General features: G+C 40.9%; 1 protein-coding gene across 6 annotated transcripts in view; it reads left to right on the top strand.

Moving 5' to 3' along the window:
* Positions 1-10,728, top strand: part of CADPS2 (calcium dependent secretion activator 2) — a 274,255-nt gene extending 263,527 nt beyond the window's left edge. For all 6 annotated transcript variants that reach the window (XM_056481832.1, XM_056481831.1, XM_056481828.1 and 3 more), the window contains 2 exons: positions 5,840-5,944; positions 9,769-10,728. In XM_056481832.1, the coding sequence (XP_056337807.1) occupies positions 5,840-5,944; positions 9,769-9,939 (276 nt within the window). In that variant the 3' untranslated portion in view covers positions 9,940-10,728. The remainder of the gene's footprint in view (positions 1-5,839; positions 5,945-9,768) is intronic.
* The last annotated feature ends 4,628 nt before the right edge of the window (positions 10,729-15,356 follow it).

Raw genomic sequence — 15,356 nt, 5'->3', positions numbered from 1 at the left:
TCAGAAGTATGAGTGTTGAAGCAGCCGGTGGTGTCTGCCTCTCCTTTCCTGATGCATACACCTGTAATTTAGGCTGTCAACATTTTTGCACATTCTTAAGACAAAGTTCAAAACGTGCTTAGCATTCCAGGCCCAGAGGAGGAAGCAAAGCAAAAGGTGGATGAAAGCCTGAGATGTTTCTGGGAAGATGCCTGGATAAATGGTGCCAAGCATTGGGGGTGTAAGGCACTGGTGAGGTGACAGAGGAACGTGTCAGAGGCTCTGGGCAAAGGAGGAGCTCATGAGGGAGCACAGGAGCATTACAGCAGAAATAAGTGACACAGAAATGGGAGGACTTCTGGACAACTCCTTGAATGAAAATGTAGGAATGGACTATAAATAAATGGACTATAAAATGTAGTGAAATGGGGAGTGGAGTTTTTGCATTTTGCAAAATATTGATTTAGTCATTTGGCGTTTTCCAAATCAAGGGCTTTTAAATATCTGATGATTTTTTTGGTTGTTTTTTTTTTGTTTTGTTTTGTTTTTTGGTTTTTTTGGTTCTTTTTTTGTGGTATAAGAAAAAAATCTTCATTTGTTTGTCCTTCCTGCTAATCCTGTGGTTTCAACAAGGCCAACTCCATGGATTTTTCACTCATGCTTAGTTTAATTTCTTTTTAGTTTATCTTAAATAGAATTTCCTAGGGAAAAAAAAAGATGCAAATTTGGTGGCATCATGATGACCCCCCCTGACTTGGGAGGTACTTTCAGTTACCAAGACTTCCCAGCTTTCAGAAGAGTGTATGACCTCATCATTGCTGAGGTAAAAATCCTCATTTAAGTGGATTATATCTTACTTGAAAATACAGCTATATCTTCTAAACCTCTGAGAATGTTCAAAAACACTAAAAATAACATTTGTGTCCCTCATTATCTTTCAACATTCCACAAAGGCAATCAGTATGACTATTTGTATTTTGCAAAGAGGAAAATAAATGATGAAATTTAAATCAGAACCTTTTTTAAGCTTTTGCTGTTTGCATTTCTAAGATATCACTTACTTATTTTTTCACTATTTAACATTTTTTAAAATATCCTAGAAGTACCATGGTCTGCTTGTAGTGCTCTTTATCATAAACTTAAAGCAACATAATAGCATTTAGTAAAAACTAGATATTTTCGCACTTAAATTTTAACCTGCTCATGTTTTGTCTTATTATTATTTTCTCATTTTAGTTTATGCTGCATTTGGTGTACAGTGTCTTTAGTGAGAAGTGTACTTTTTGTTTCTGGTAGGGCAAGTAGAGCTGAAGGAAGTAGAAGCATCCTGTTGTTGTCTGAGCGAGCAAGTTCCTGATCAATAGTGTGATAAAGGCTTCTGCAGGAGCATAAAATGCAGTTCCTAGAGAAGCTGTTCCCCTGCCATACTCAGCAGAGAAAGCATTGTGACAATGCCCATTTATCAAGAGCAGCCAAGGTATAGAAACTCAACGGGGTCTTGTCTCTCAGGCGTTAGGGATACCGGCCCTAGAAGGACCAAGCCATTGTGTATTGCTATGTATTGAGCCTCCTTCCAGGTGGCAAACAGCTGCACCTTTTTATAAATCTTCAAAAATAAATTTGGAGTGCTTGCTTTCAGTACTAAGGGTTATATTTAATTGAACCATTCTGCGGATGTTATAGCTCAGGCACCCAGAAAGATGGTGAATATTTATTATATTTGTTTTGTGTTTCCACCGGTCAGCAGAATAATGAAATTCCTTAACTACTTCTCTTTAACTTGCCTGAAGAAAGCACGGTATGTTGCTAAATCGCTTTTCACTAGCCCTGCCGAGAAACAACTTTAATCCTTGTTAGAAAATTGCAGAGTCTGGGCCTGACAAAGAGCTCATGCCTGGCGCATTGTGAGCGCTGGGAGCGGGGCGAGGGGAGCCCTTTACAGCTGCGTGCCTCCAGCCCGTCTGAGCTGCACTATTTAGGCCAGGAGGTTTGTCAATTCCTCCTGACAATGGAACGAGTTTTTCAGTGCCTGTAGCTGCGCCGAGCCCCGTTGGGGATCAATGCTGGCCATTCAAGCTGCACCCTCTTTCATTGCTTTGGTTTGTTAATTTAAGACTAAAGGTCTGCTGAGGGGGTTTAGGGTGTTTAAGAAAGCTGATGAACTGTTTAAGAAATCTGATGAACTGAGAGCGTTTATAGCTCTGGTGTGGCAACTATTGGCACTGAGGGAGCTGTGTCCTTGTTGACCCTCTTGTTATTAAAAATGCACAAGTGCTGCGCTTCTCAATATTTCAACACTCTTTCATTGTCAATACCACCTTCTGAGCCCTTCAGCTTGTTGCTTGCTCTAAAGATCTTCTTAGATTGGGTTTGAAAACTTCACCTTAAACACTAGATTAGACTGATGTTCTGTTTTCCGTGCTCCTGTTGATTTGTTGAACCTTCCCAGGGCTGGAAAGCAAGTAGCAGCTTGATGGGGAGACGGGCTGCTAATATGATTTACCAGTGTACAGTCATGCACAATAAGTGTGAATAAATACAAGGGTCTCACAGAGTCAACCCTAGCCTTTCCTTTTCTCTTATTTTTTACTTTGAAAGAGGTATCTCAGGAAAATGAAGTGAGTAATGCATGCCCTTACAGGAGCTGGATGGGCTGTGAAAAAGGAGAGAGGAGGAAATAGTGAGGCAAACATTTCTGTTAAAGTGGCTGGCTGGTGTTATTTGCTGATTTAGAAAAAATATATAATAAGCACTTACTGCTTTACTCTTGCATAGACAACAGCAAGGAATGTGGCAGTAGTACCATATAATGAACATCTGCAAGAGATGCATTGTCCTTTCACTGCTATTGTTACTAATGGGAAAGTTACTTTTTCTTAAAACTGGTCAAATCGATTGTTGTTGTTTTTGTTGTTGTTGCTGTTGTTGTTGCTGTTGTTTTAACTGGGTAATCTCAGGCCAATTATCCAATCACTGAAGTTTTGGAGTTAGCAATAGATTCCCATCATTCACAGTAGATCCATCCCTACCTCCCTAACATGCTTATGGTTGTCAAAATGTGTGGCCTTGGGTTCTTTGAGAGGAATTTGCAAGGAATTTTTTTAACAGACTCAAAAAGAAGTTATAGGGAAATCTTTATTTTCTTGTTATGAAGTCCAGCATTTAAGTTTATGCAGCTTCAGCCTATACTAAGACCTCAAAATTAATGGCTATAAGACCAGTCATTAACAAGAATCCTACCCACCAGTGATTCTGGGAGGATTCTACAAATATACTGGATGTGATTTTTATTAAAAATATTGTGACAAAAATGCTTTTTTTTCTAATAAAACAATAGTAATATTTTTTCTGAATAAGGTATGTTGACAGAAGAGCAAGTATTGTAATATCATTTTGCAATCACCAAATTAAACATTTGTACTGAAAGTTTAATGCATCAAAGCATCAGGAAAACAAAGTTGAGCAGAAAATTAATTTCCTGCAATGTCTTAGCTTTGTTTTCAGTGCATATAAAAATATCAGGTATGTAGAGTCAAAGTTTTACTGCATCCATCTTAAATAAGTTTTCTGGCTGGGCTTTAAAATATTTTGCCAGAAAATTGGAACAGTCTAGTGTCAGTAATCTGTCACTGTTCAGTATTGTTGCATGGGAAAATCAGTGTCAGAATTTTCAGTCCTGTCTGTAGGTTGTTTGTCTGAGCAAGTTTGAGCCCGTTCTGCTTTCTACTTGATACAAACAAAATACATAACAGATGCATTGCTGGAAGAATATCAATTTCCAAAAAGCTCCCCTACTAAAATAGTTCTCTTTACCAGGATTGTGTTCACAATTAAAAGCAGTAGAGTCAGAGTGATAACACAATCTTATCTTATCTTATCTTATCTTATCTTATCTTATCTTATCTTATCTTATCTTATCTTTATCTTATCTTATCTTATTGTATTTGGGTAGAATGTTTTATGTAGGAATTTTTATGTTTATTTAGATCAATAGAGTTCAATTAATAAACACAATTGTGTTTTATTTTCTAGACATCTATATATATCCAACACTTGTCATATAGTTTACCACTTAGTAACAAATCTGTCACATTAAAAATATTTTGGAGGTACTTCCAAAGGAAATCAATACCAACATTCATGTTAGGGATGAAATAATGTGAATAGGATAAGAATGTCATTCAGTGATTAAAAAACAGTATTTTATGGATATCTAATAAGTCCCACATATTAGTGACTAAATCAAACTACTTTTAGTAAATATGTGGCTTTTGTGGTGCATTTTTTCACTTCTGTAAAATTGTAAATTAATAAGAAAAACTCTAAAAAGTAAAAGTAGTATATTTTCAGTGATTCATAATTAAAATACAATTTAACACGTTTGAAAAAATGAACTTTGAACATCTTAAAACTAATAGTTATAATGTGATGAGACTGTTCCTTGTAAGGAAATTATATTTGTAGTTATTTACTGTATGTCTTTTATGCTTTTTACAGAGAGCTTACATTTTGATGGAAGAATTTTATTTCTTTCTTTTGTTACATCCCGTAGCAAGTAATTTGTCTTCAGATTTTCAGTATATATTTTATTTGTTCATGTGGAGGTGGATAATGAGACATGTTAGAGACTTCCTTTGAATTACTTTCACAAAATATACCTTGCCTAACATGCTGCATTTTAAAATATGCACATGATTTCCTCTCTTTGCATATCTGCATTTTGCAAAGACACAGGAAATTATATCAGAAAATAATTTAAACATCTTTCCTGTGGGAGAATAGACTAGAAACAGAGCTATGACACAAACTCTTTTAATCTCTTACTATTAAAATGAAAAAAAATCCCTTCCTTTTTACAATTTGACTAAATGACATCTGGTTGTGACTTTACAGGAGGGGAGAAAAGTGCTACAACTATATTTAGTAAAACCTCTTCTAATCCAGTTAATGTGAAAGGACTATTACAGTAGCTATTTGGAACTGAGCATTTTTTTTACAGTAACATAGACACCAACAGCAGAGGGCTTATTCTTAACCTATCCATTTGTGAAGTGTTGAGTGAAAACATACCATGCCTAAGACATAAAAAGGAAATAAGGTAGTCAGTAATTATAATTAGTAATTAACGTAACCCAAAACCTTAATATGGTTATTTTGGGAAGGGTGGAGTGGTGTTTTGATCATATTTAAAAACAGTTTCCAGGGGTTCTTGGTATTTTTTACTTAATGACGGAAGTGATAAGAAAAGAAAAGAAAAGAAAAGAAAAGAAAAGAAAAGAAAAGAAAAGAAAAGAAAAGAAAAGAAAAGAAAAGAAAAGAAAAGAAAAGAAAAGAAAAGAAAAGAAAAGAAAAGAAAAGAAAAGAAAAGAAAAGAAAAGAAAAGAAAAGAAAAGAAAAGAAAAGAAAAGAAAAGAAAAGAAAACAAACTTCTTATTCTCTGGTACTGTTTTCCTGTTTGGATTGAAAAATCTAGTTACTGTAAATTCTCTCTCAAGATACCCTACCTGTTTCTATCCTTTCTGTTTTAGCTGTCAATTCTCTCCTGTAATTGTATCTTTAATATCCATTCTCACTAACAGATAACAAAGTGCATAACACTATTTTGCTTGAACATGTTGTAACTGAAAGATAAAATGGCAGGTGCTAATTCATGTAAAGAATGGTTTAGGTCAAGTTATTTGATTTCCTACTGACCCATGCAATTCTCATAACAGGAAATTATATCATTGTTGACTTCAAGTGCTGATCTGTGATCATTTCAAAGTGTTTCATTACCTCTCATTACCAAATCTGTTAAATGAATACTGCAGGGTTATTTAGTGGTGTTTGTTGTTGGTTTTTTTTTTATCCTTCTTTTCAGCAATGGTATAGCAACTCCATGAAAGTCATATCCATGTGGTTGGCTGACAGATTAGATGTTCAGCTTCACATCTACCAGCTGAAGACTCTCATCAAGATAGTGAAGGTAAATAAAATATGTTTGCATTAGACTGCATAGTAAAGAGAGAAAAGTAATAAAGTAATAACATGAATGATCAATCCAAAAGTTAGAAAATGTGGAATGAAGTTGTAAACTTACGTAGTTTTAGGTTGGGATTTTTTTTTCTCCAGTTGTAGCAAATTCCAGAAGTAAAATGACTTATTAAACCTCTTAATGTTAATTATATGTGCACTAGTATTTGTCATAAATTATGGACTTGGGGACAATTAAGATAGTTCCAAGGAATTTTGCAACTGGCTGTACAGCTTTGCTGTATGATTATTCTTACTAAATTATTATCTTGTTACTGATTTTTTGTTTTACCTAAATAATTTCAATAGTATTCCTTCTCCATTTTCCCTCTTTTCCTAAAAAAAAGGAGCTATTTTCTTTTTTATGCATATGTAATTACTAGGCTTAATTGAAAACAGTATCCAATGTACTAGATAACATTTTCTAATCTTTCATACTAAGGGATAAGTATCAATAGAAATACCAATCCCTCCACTTCAGTTCTCAGTTGTTTACATTGGCCAATGTCAAATGCTTCCAAGCAGTGTAACATGCCTTGCAATAGGCAATTATGGTTAACCTGCCATAAAAGAAACTTTCCTCCTAACTCCCTTTCAGATCTCAGTTGATACCCTTAGGCAAGAGACAGAAAACCATTTCAGATTTTTTTTCCTTTTAATTCTGCCTTGTTTAACTTTGGACATTCTTGTTATCTGTACAAATGTGGAGTAAGAAACACCTGTTGTCAGTGGTGGCCTTGGTTTCTTAAAAATATTTTCTCATTAAGTTAATGCAAGACTGTAAAGTCAGAAGCATTTTAACTTGTGCTCACCAGAATTGCAACTGCAGCTTTCAGGATTCACTAGCAAAAAGGAACAGAACAGAGAGAAATGCAAGAAAACAGTCACAATAATGATGGCATCATGCTCCCTGAAACACCCAAGCTTAGCTTTGCTGTTCTTGACCTTAACTGATTTCTGTGGGAGCAGGATTTGGCTCTTCACTTGATTGTGTGCCCAAATGGCAAAAGCAGTTTGCTGTTTGTTGTTAAAATGAATGTTCCTTGTTAAAAGCTATTCTCAAATTAATCGCAGAATCATAAAATGGTTTGGGTTGGAAGGAACCTTAAATATTATATAGTTCCAACCCCTCTGCCATGGGCAGGGACACCTGTCACTAGACCAGGCTGCTCAGAGCTCCATCCAGCCTGGCCTTGAAGACTTTCAGGGATGGGGCATCCACAACTTATCTGGGCAACCTGTTCCAGTGCCTCATCACCCTCCCAGCAGAGACTTTTACAAATATCTAATCTAAACCTACTCTCTCAGTTTGAATCCATTCCCTCTTGTTCTGTCACTCATGCCCTTATAGAAAATCCCTTTCCAAGGTAGTTATCCTCTGAGGAAGAAGAAAGGTGTTAGAGGATCTAAAACCTGTGTCCCATGAGACGTAAGAATGGGCAGGCTAAATTGTGCAAGAGAAATATCACTAGGGAGATTAAAGGAAACTCTTACAAAACTGAATTTCAGGTGAATGAGCAGACTGCCAACCTGCCTTCCCTCTGCCACCTGGCACCCTGGTTAGCCTTGCTCAAAAGCAAGAGGCTCCCACTGTAGGTGGGAACGCTGCTTCTGGCCTTTCTGTGCCCGTATACCTGGTTTGTTCTGCATGCAAATTCCAACTGTGTTATTCCATGGCACCTCTGTGGATCTTAAAGATTGAAGAAGATGATATCAATCATACTGGTTCTGGAAAACAGAAAATTTTGTGGACCTTGGTTTTGGTGGGTGAAGATAGAACTGGTAAAACAGGAACTCAGAGACAGGAGGCTGCTGGGAAACACAGAACAGTGGTTCAATAACAGTGTCATAAGAAACTTTTCCTGCTGCAGCCCAGCTGCAGAGAGATGTGGGAAGGCACAGTTCTTCCAGACTGAAGTGAATGATATCACTTTTGTGTTTGCTTTAGGGAAAAAATAGACCACAAACAAACAAAAACGATCCCACAAGAAAAACTTAGGAAACTGTATTGCTCCTGTCAATTCTTAAAAATATTTTTTAAAAAACAAACAAAATATAATCAAAACCCAAACATACAACAACAAAAAAAACACCAATAAAAGCCCAAATAAGTAGGAGATCATTTTTGAAGGACACAGGATGAGTAAGAGAAATATAATTCTTTTGGATTTGGATGCAACAAGAGTAGTGGCATTATTAAGAAAGCCTAGAAGAAGAAACATTTTTCCCTTTATTCTCTTTAAAAGCTTATGATGGCATAAGGGTTTCATTAGATGTCTGAGACACGTGCAGAGGGATGTGACTAAAGAAGGGTCAAGGACCAAGAAAGTTAGGGAGAAATGAAAAATTAAGCTTGGAAGTGAACATTATTATCCTGCAAAACTATGTCAAGAGAAGAGCAGTGTCTGAACCCCAGAGTGCTGGTCTGAGAATGGGAAGAATACAATGTAAAAGTGAAGGAAATTGCTGTAGAACCCGTTAACAGCATCAAAGCAAATTGAATGCACAGTGTTATAAAAAGGGAATGCAATGGTGACACTTGAAAAAGACCAGGCAGGGTACTTGCAGGAGTGTGTGAGCAAAACATAAGCTGCATCCATTGACTCTGACGCTGACCTGTGAAAGTCAAATAAATCTCAGTTGCACTGATTCAAACAAGGTTTAAATAATCATCATAGTGGCAGAAAAAAAATCTCCCAACTGGATGTTACCCATTTTAAGAGTGGTCTTTTGCAGTTCTCTGAAGTATGAAGTGAAATAAGATCAAATCTTTTCTTTCTCTAAGGGTTATACATGGTCTCTTCCTCAGGCAAAGGAATGGGTCTGATAGTCCTTAATTATCTTCCATTTTCTATTCCCCATATTCTGTTCCAAAACATTGAGAATTTGTAGTGATAGCATACACAAAATAAGAAACTGCCTAGATCAACTTACTCTTTTTAAGCATTTAAGGGTAATATCAGGAAAGATTATTTCAAATGTCTTACAATTTAAGAATAAAGTAGATAGGTGATTGTTCCATGTACTTACTTGAACATAGCATTGATGAATAAAACAATTCCACTCATAATTCTTACATGATGGAAAAACAAAGAAGAAAGTCATGTCTGCTTGTTCATAAGAAGGATGAATACCAGGGAAACAAAATTTTCTGAAATGAAAAAAAAAAGAGTAGATGTGAATCAAAATGTAGAGACTTAGATTGTAAATTAACTAGGTAATCACCTGAGAAATTCTGACACTATGTAGTGTCATATAGATCATAATCTGTATTCATTATTAGAGTATATATTATAGTATAATGTATAATCATTGTTTTTCCACATTTGGCATATAAATGTAAAGAGAAATATAAATAAAATTTACATTATGGGAAAAGGTCAGGCTTTTACATTTTCTGTAAACTGAACTGAACTACCTGTAGGCAAATTCACATTTCAATAGGTATTTAGAAAAATTCTCGGCTGCATAAATGAATACTGAATACATGAAACAAATGGAAGTTACTGAGAAATCAGCAGTTAGAGTATGCTGTAGCACAAAATACAATCTCTTGAAGGAATTACCATTAAATTAGAACTTCTAGAGTTTGTAGAAGTGTAGAAACCCATAACTAAGACCACACAATCTTTATCAAGGTGAAAGGTCCCTAACCTGCAGGAGGAATAAACTTGTGCTACTGGCATGCTAGAATATAGTATATATATATATATAGTATAGTGAAAGAGTACTCAGACTTGCTGGAGTCCAATTCAGGATGTTTTGCTTTTGCCACAGAAAACCTACCGGGACTTCAGGTTGCAAGGCGTGATGGAGGGGACGCTGAACAGCAAAACCTACGACAGCGTGCACAGCCGGCTGACCGTGGAGGAGGCCACCGTCTCAGTCACGGATGCAGGAGGGCTGCAGGGCATTACAATGAAAGACAGCGATGAGGAGGAAGGATGATGTTATTTCACAAAGCATTCAGAGCTGGGGGTGATGGTTTATCTTTGCCTTGGGGTTTTTTGGTAACTTGTCCTTGTAATTGCATTTATAGTTTTGCCTTATGATATCGGTGCAGAAATGCAATTTGCTCCATTGAAAAAGAAAGTGAGATTATCAGAGGAAAAGTGCCAAGTACATTTGAGAATAATGGTTGTAGCATATTTTTATGTATAGCTTTGCTTAGGGCTGCAAAAACACTGGCATGGAGTTTGAGTTCCACTTGTGATTACATTTCTTTCCCTTTTGTTAGCTACCATTCATTCTTGTATCTCCATCTGATATTGATGTCCTGTGCAGAAAAAAGATGTGTGTCTCACTTAAAACACAACTATACAGGAAATCATCCTTGGAATGAGTCAATGCCCTAGGTTAAAAAAAAAAAAAAAAAAAAAAAATTAAAAAGTGTATTTTCAGGATTACAATTTGTTTCCCTTTTTTTGTGCTTAATTTTACATTGTTATGTGATGTGCTTTAAAAATTTTAATCTTGATTCTTTGTATATTGAGGTTGGTATATAAGCAGAAGAACTTCAAGGACAGTCAAACACATACAAACTGCTTAGGAGTGTCATGTCTATTCATTTTGCAAGTTTAAAGATCTATCATCCTGTTGGATGTCAGTAAGCTTGCCGTCTATGTTTGTATATCTGTGAAAATTTTCAGGCAATAAGAACACATTTTGTCGTGGCCATTTATGTATCTACCCAAGTTTGTATAGAATTCTACAATTAAAAGATGTTTTCAGTATTTCAAACAATTTGAACCATTGTATGATTCCTCATGAAAATGAGATTTTTTTCATTATTTCATTTACATAGTGATTTATAGCAAATATGTTTCTTTTATAGAGCAGATATATATAGCAAACAGGTACCCAAGGACACAGTGCCTTGAAAAAGGAAAAAAGCAACAAAAACCTCTCACTAGCAGATGAACAGACAGGGCCCACTGCCTGCTTTCTGATGCCCTCAGGATGTATTATAAAGAATTCAAATTTTCATCAGTCAAAACTCACACAGCTTACAAAAAATATAGCAGCTTCTTTTTTTTTTTTTTTTTTTTTTTTTTGCTTTTTTTTTTTTTTGTGGGACCATGACTAATTCCTGAGTTTATGTACACAAAATCAGAAAGAACACAGACAACACCCAAAAAAGTAATAATAGGTTGTTCAGGTCCTTGTTGAGCCATAGCGTTATACCTAAGGGGCTTTACTGAGGATCTGTTGTGGGTTTACAAGGCTGATGTGAGGTTTCTGTGCAAGAACAGTCTGTAGGATTTCAGGGGTCTGTTGCAAGCATGCAAGGCTGCAGGAACTGAGATTGAGAGCTGCAGGGAAGGTGGCTTTCAGCACACTTGGCAGCTCAGCCAAGCAGGGAAGGGCAAGTTGCACTTCTGTGTGTCTAGGGAGAAGTCCTGAGTGGTAATTTTTTTCTATGGCAAGCCAGCCTAATCATCCCATGAGCTGAGGTGGAAGCTCACAAGGAAGCTACAAGGAAGAACTGGGAATTGATAAGGTAGACCATGCTGCTCAGCTTTTCAGCACCATCTCTGCTGGGCTGAAGGAGGCACAGGGAGTCCAAGCAGTATTTTTCCCTATTACCAGGCTGCTAGATGGATTTGCTGATTTAGGTTTTGATAGCAGTAAAATAATTTCATATTCCTTTCCTGTCATTTGTCCTAGTTGTGCTGGTGTGTGGAAGCTGTGATGCTTGAAGAGCAATTTGGGACTCTGGTGAGACCCAGCCTTGGTAAGGGATAACCTGCCTGGGCAGGAGCTGCAGCCTTAGCCCCAGTGTGGCTGTGGCAGACAGCAGGGTGCAGAGGAAGCCAGGCTGCCCAATGTAACACCCATCTCTTAAACCCAGTGAAGCAGAGAGATCAGTGTCAGTCAGGCAGAGGGAGTTTTGTCTCTGCAGAAGTCTCCCTGCTTCCCCTCTCCCCATGCTGACATTCCTTAGACCCTGCAGAGGTGCCTGTGGAGAAGCCAGGTGTAAAGAGGTGAAGGCAGGTATCACTTCAGAGGCCTGCAGTGCTTGCAAAGGTCTCCTAGTGCAGAGTTGTGCCATGTCTGTGCAGGGCTTTCACCAGAAGGCATTAGATTTTTAAAGTTACATGGTAATACAAGAGTAGGAAGCAATATCCAAATTGAACACTAGCCCTAGCAAGCCACTAACAGAGTAGGGAGCTGGAGTGGGACCTAGAAACACCAGGACAGAGTGCCTGTCACCAGCACAACCCAGGAAGGGTCTGTCTCCTTCAGCAGAGAGTGACCTGGCATCAGCCTCTCTGCCCAGCCCTGCTATCCAAAAGCCCTGTAGGAAACAGTGACTTGCACTCACCTCCCCTTTGGGCTTTTCCTCTGTCCCAAGCTGCCCCCAAGGCATTCCTGATGAGGCAAACAGCTCTCCCTATCAATTTCAATGATTGTAGAGTAGGTTACAGTAATTTCACCTGTTATGTCCTCAGGAGACTGTGGGCCATCATGGTTCTAATGGGCCTCTCCTGAGACTCCCACCCACAGCCTCTGTCCAGGGACTCAATCTCAGCTCTGTCCAGGGCTGCTAACCTCTGCCCAGTGATGGAGGAGGAGTGCTGGATTCTCACCTGAGCTTCAGCCCCACATGTGCTCGTTTATGGGCCCTGTTTGTCCAGACCCTGATCCAGAGATTGACTTCAGGCCTTTCCAACCATCACAAACATGTCAATGATCTGGTCTCCGAGCTGCCACCACCTCCTCCCCTGCCCTGCTCCCTGGCTGGGTGTGGTGGGACTGGCCCTGACTGCTGGGGCCTTGTCCAGGATGCCTATGCCTTAAGGAGCAGTTAATCCTGTCTACATTCTGAAGTATTTAAAAGAGAAAAATAAGAAGAAATCCACCTGAACGAGATTATGAGTTTGTGTGGCTTGAGTTATTCAAGTTTCATGAAGCATTATACACATACACCCCATATGTCAAGCACTTTGCTATGCAATTTCTTCTGCTTGCAATATTGCAAGATACATTTGTCAGTAAGATAGGGATAAGTAAGGAAATCCAAAACAAATCAAACAAAAACCCAAAACAAAGATGATGAGAATAAAAAAAATAGACTATGTAACTATGGAGAAGTTTCAAGATGTTTGGGAAAGAGAAATTAACTCAAACACAAACAGAGGATAAGTTATTGTCAGACACAGCGCAGCAGACATCAATGAAAGACAGGTACAGAAAAGACAGTGCTTCAAATGTCCTTTAATTTCTTCCAAATGCAAGTGATTTTTCAGTACCCAGATTTGTGAAACCGTGAACCAGCATGAAGCTTGAAAGGCCAGTGAGTTCCTGCGTGACAGCTCCGGTACTAGGCACCGTCGCACCGAGCAGCAAGGGCAGTGCCCTGTGGGGGAGGGCGCAGGGGCTGCCTCCACATCAGAGCTTTGTTAGAGTGAAGCCGTGTGCCCGTCCCGAGCGGAGGCACCGCCGCTCGCTGCCCTCCTTCCAGCGAGGCGCCGCCGCGCTCCCCGAGCCGCGGGGGCTCCGCGGGGATTTCCGCTCCTCCTGAGCGGGTGCGGAGCGCAGGGAGCCCGCAGGAAAGCGGCAGGAGCGGTCCCGTTTAATTCATTCCCCTTGAGTCTTAGTGGTACAAACGCGGCTTTAAAGTCGAATCAGGTGCGCGCCGCCGCTGCGAGCGACGCTCGGGGCCGGGTTAGGAAAGCGATGCTCGTAGGTCTCTCCACCGCCTGGAGCCACGAGCTGGCTGCCCTCGGCTGTCGCCCCTGGGCAACGAGGCGAGAGAATGGCAAGGCAAGGCAGGGCTGGGGAGCCCCCGCGGTGGCAGGGCGGCGTTGGCACCCTGAGCCTCCCACCTCCAGACAGGCAGAGCCGCCGGCTCGGGGCGCGCCCTCTGAGCCCGCACCGGGGGGTCCGGCCGCCGAGACTGGCGCTTGTGGAGCGGCCCCTCTTTTAAACCCGACCCCGAGCGGAGGGCAGCCCCCGGAGCAGCCTTGGAGGAGCAGCCGGAGTCAGAGGACGAGTGGCTCCCGGGGCGCCGGTGCTCGTCGAAGGCGCTCGGAGGAGCAGCCTCCCTCCTTTGGCCCTGTGAACACCGCATCCACAACAGCGCTTCCCGGGGAAATCTCGGGTCAGGTGCCGGATGTTTCCAGGTTTTGAGAAACTCCTCCTGAGACCCACCAGTCTCCCGGCGCCGAGGGCAGGCGGGGCACCAGTGTCAACTTCGGAGTGAGCAGCAAGTGTGGCTCCACGAGGGACACGGCCATGAGCGCAGGGGGCCGGGGACGGAGTAGAAGGCTGTGAGGCGGGTTCCTGCACAGAGAATGTCCCTTCGGCAGCTACCGAAGGGGGTTGAAGCAGGCACTGGGCTGTCAGCAGAGGAGCGCGGAGCAGACGGCGGGGCGCTCGGGGGCTGGGGGAGTGGGGCTTCCTCTGTGCCGACGGACGGGACCCGGGAGCCCCTGGGACCCGCGGAGGCACCGCGGCCCTTGTTTTAACAGCGACTGAGGGAAAAATAATGCAGCTAAACCAACAAAAAATCAATCATACAAATACAAAAAGTTTGGTTTCGGCCTTAGCAGGTGTATTGTCGTGTTCCGCCCCCCTTCTCCTCCTGCCCCCTCAGTTCCGAGGGTGGCTCACTTGTCGCCTGTGTCTGTTCCCGGACATGGACGCCGAGCGAGCAGCCGAGGTGGGGAATCCGTCCCGCAGCAGCTGCGACAGGGCACGTCTCATACTCTCGTTCTTATTTTCCCATTTTTCACTTGGCTTCTCCCCCGTCTCAGCAGCGGCACATCGAAACGGGTCCCGCCATAAACGAGCGGGGTTTTGTCCCGCTCCGTGTCCGCCGGACACCTTCCTGTCGCCCTGCCGAGCCCGGCGCACCCCGGTGCCGGGAATACACCACACAGGCTCCCACACAGCGACCAGCTCTTCGCATTGCTCCAGGTTGCCTCCCAGTACACCGACAGAAAATGGAAACAAAAAATAAGTTAATTGCTCCTGATCCTATTCAGGAATCTTAAAAATAAATAGCTTCCTTCAGCCAAAGAGCGCATTGCGTTCATTTAGCAGTAACGGGGCTAAACATTTGTTGAACTGGGAAAGGAACAAATGAGAAAGTGTCATTCATGGCTCCAGCTGCCGCTGGCCTATCCCAGCCACTTCCACCAAGGGCCCTTTGGAGTTGATGACACCGCTGGGTCCCCTCACAGGCGGACTGATTAGATTAGACGTGATAGCTGCAGTCCACGTTCGGAGCTGGCACACTTAGCCAAATTGCTCGCATGAATTACGGGAGGGCCGGAAGCGCTACTTTAGAGGGTCACTTGTAATTTCGTTTATATGTGATTAAAGGCTTTATACATGAAAAGGCTTAATTTGCACCAGTT

This window comes from Oenanthe melanoleuca, chromosome 1A (genome assembly GCF_029582105.1).
Source record: "Oenanthe melanoleuca isolate GR-GAL-2019-014 chromosome 1A, OMel1.0, whole genome shotgun sequence".
NCBI classification, from domain to species: domain Eukaryota; kingdom Metazoa; phylum Chordata; class Aves; order Passeriformes; family Muscicapidae; genus Oenanthe; species Oenanthe melanoleuca.
Note: the sequence above shows the minus strand (reverse complement) of the source record. Positions and strands in the feature narration are given on the sequence as shown.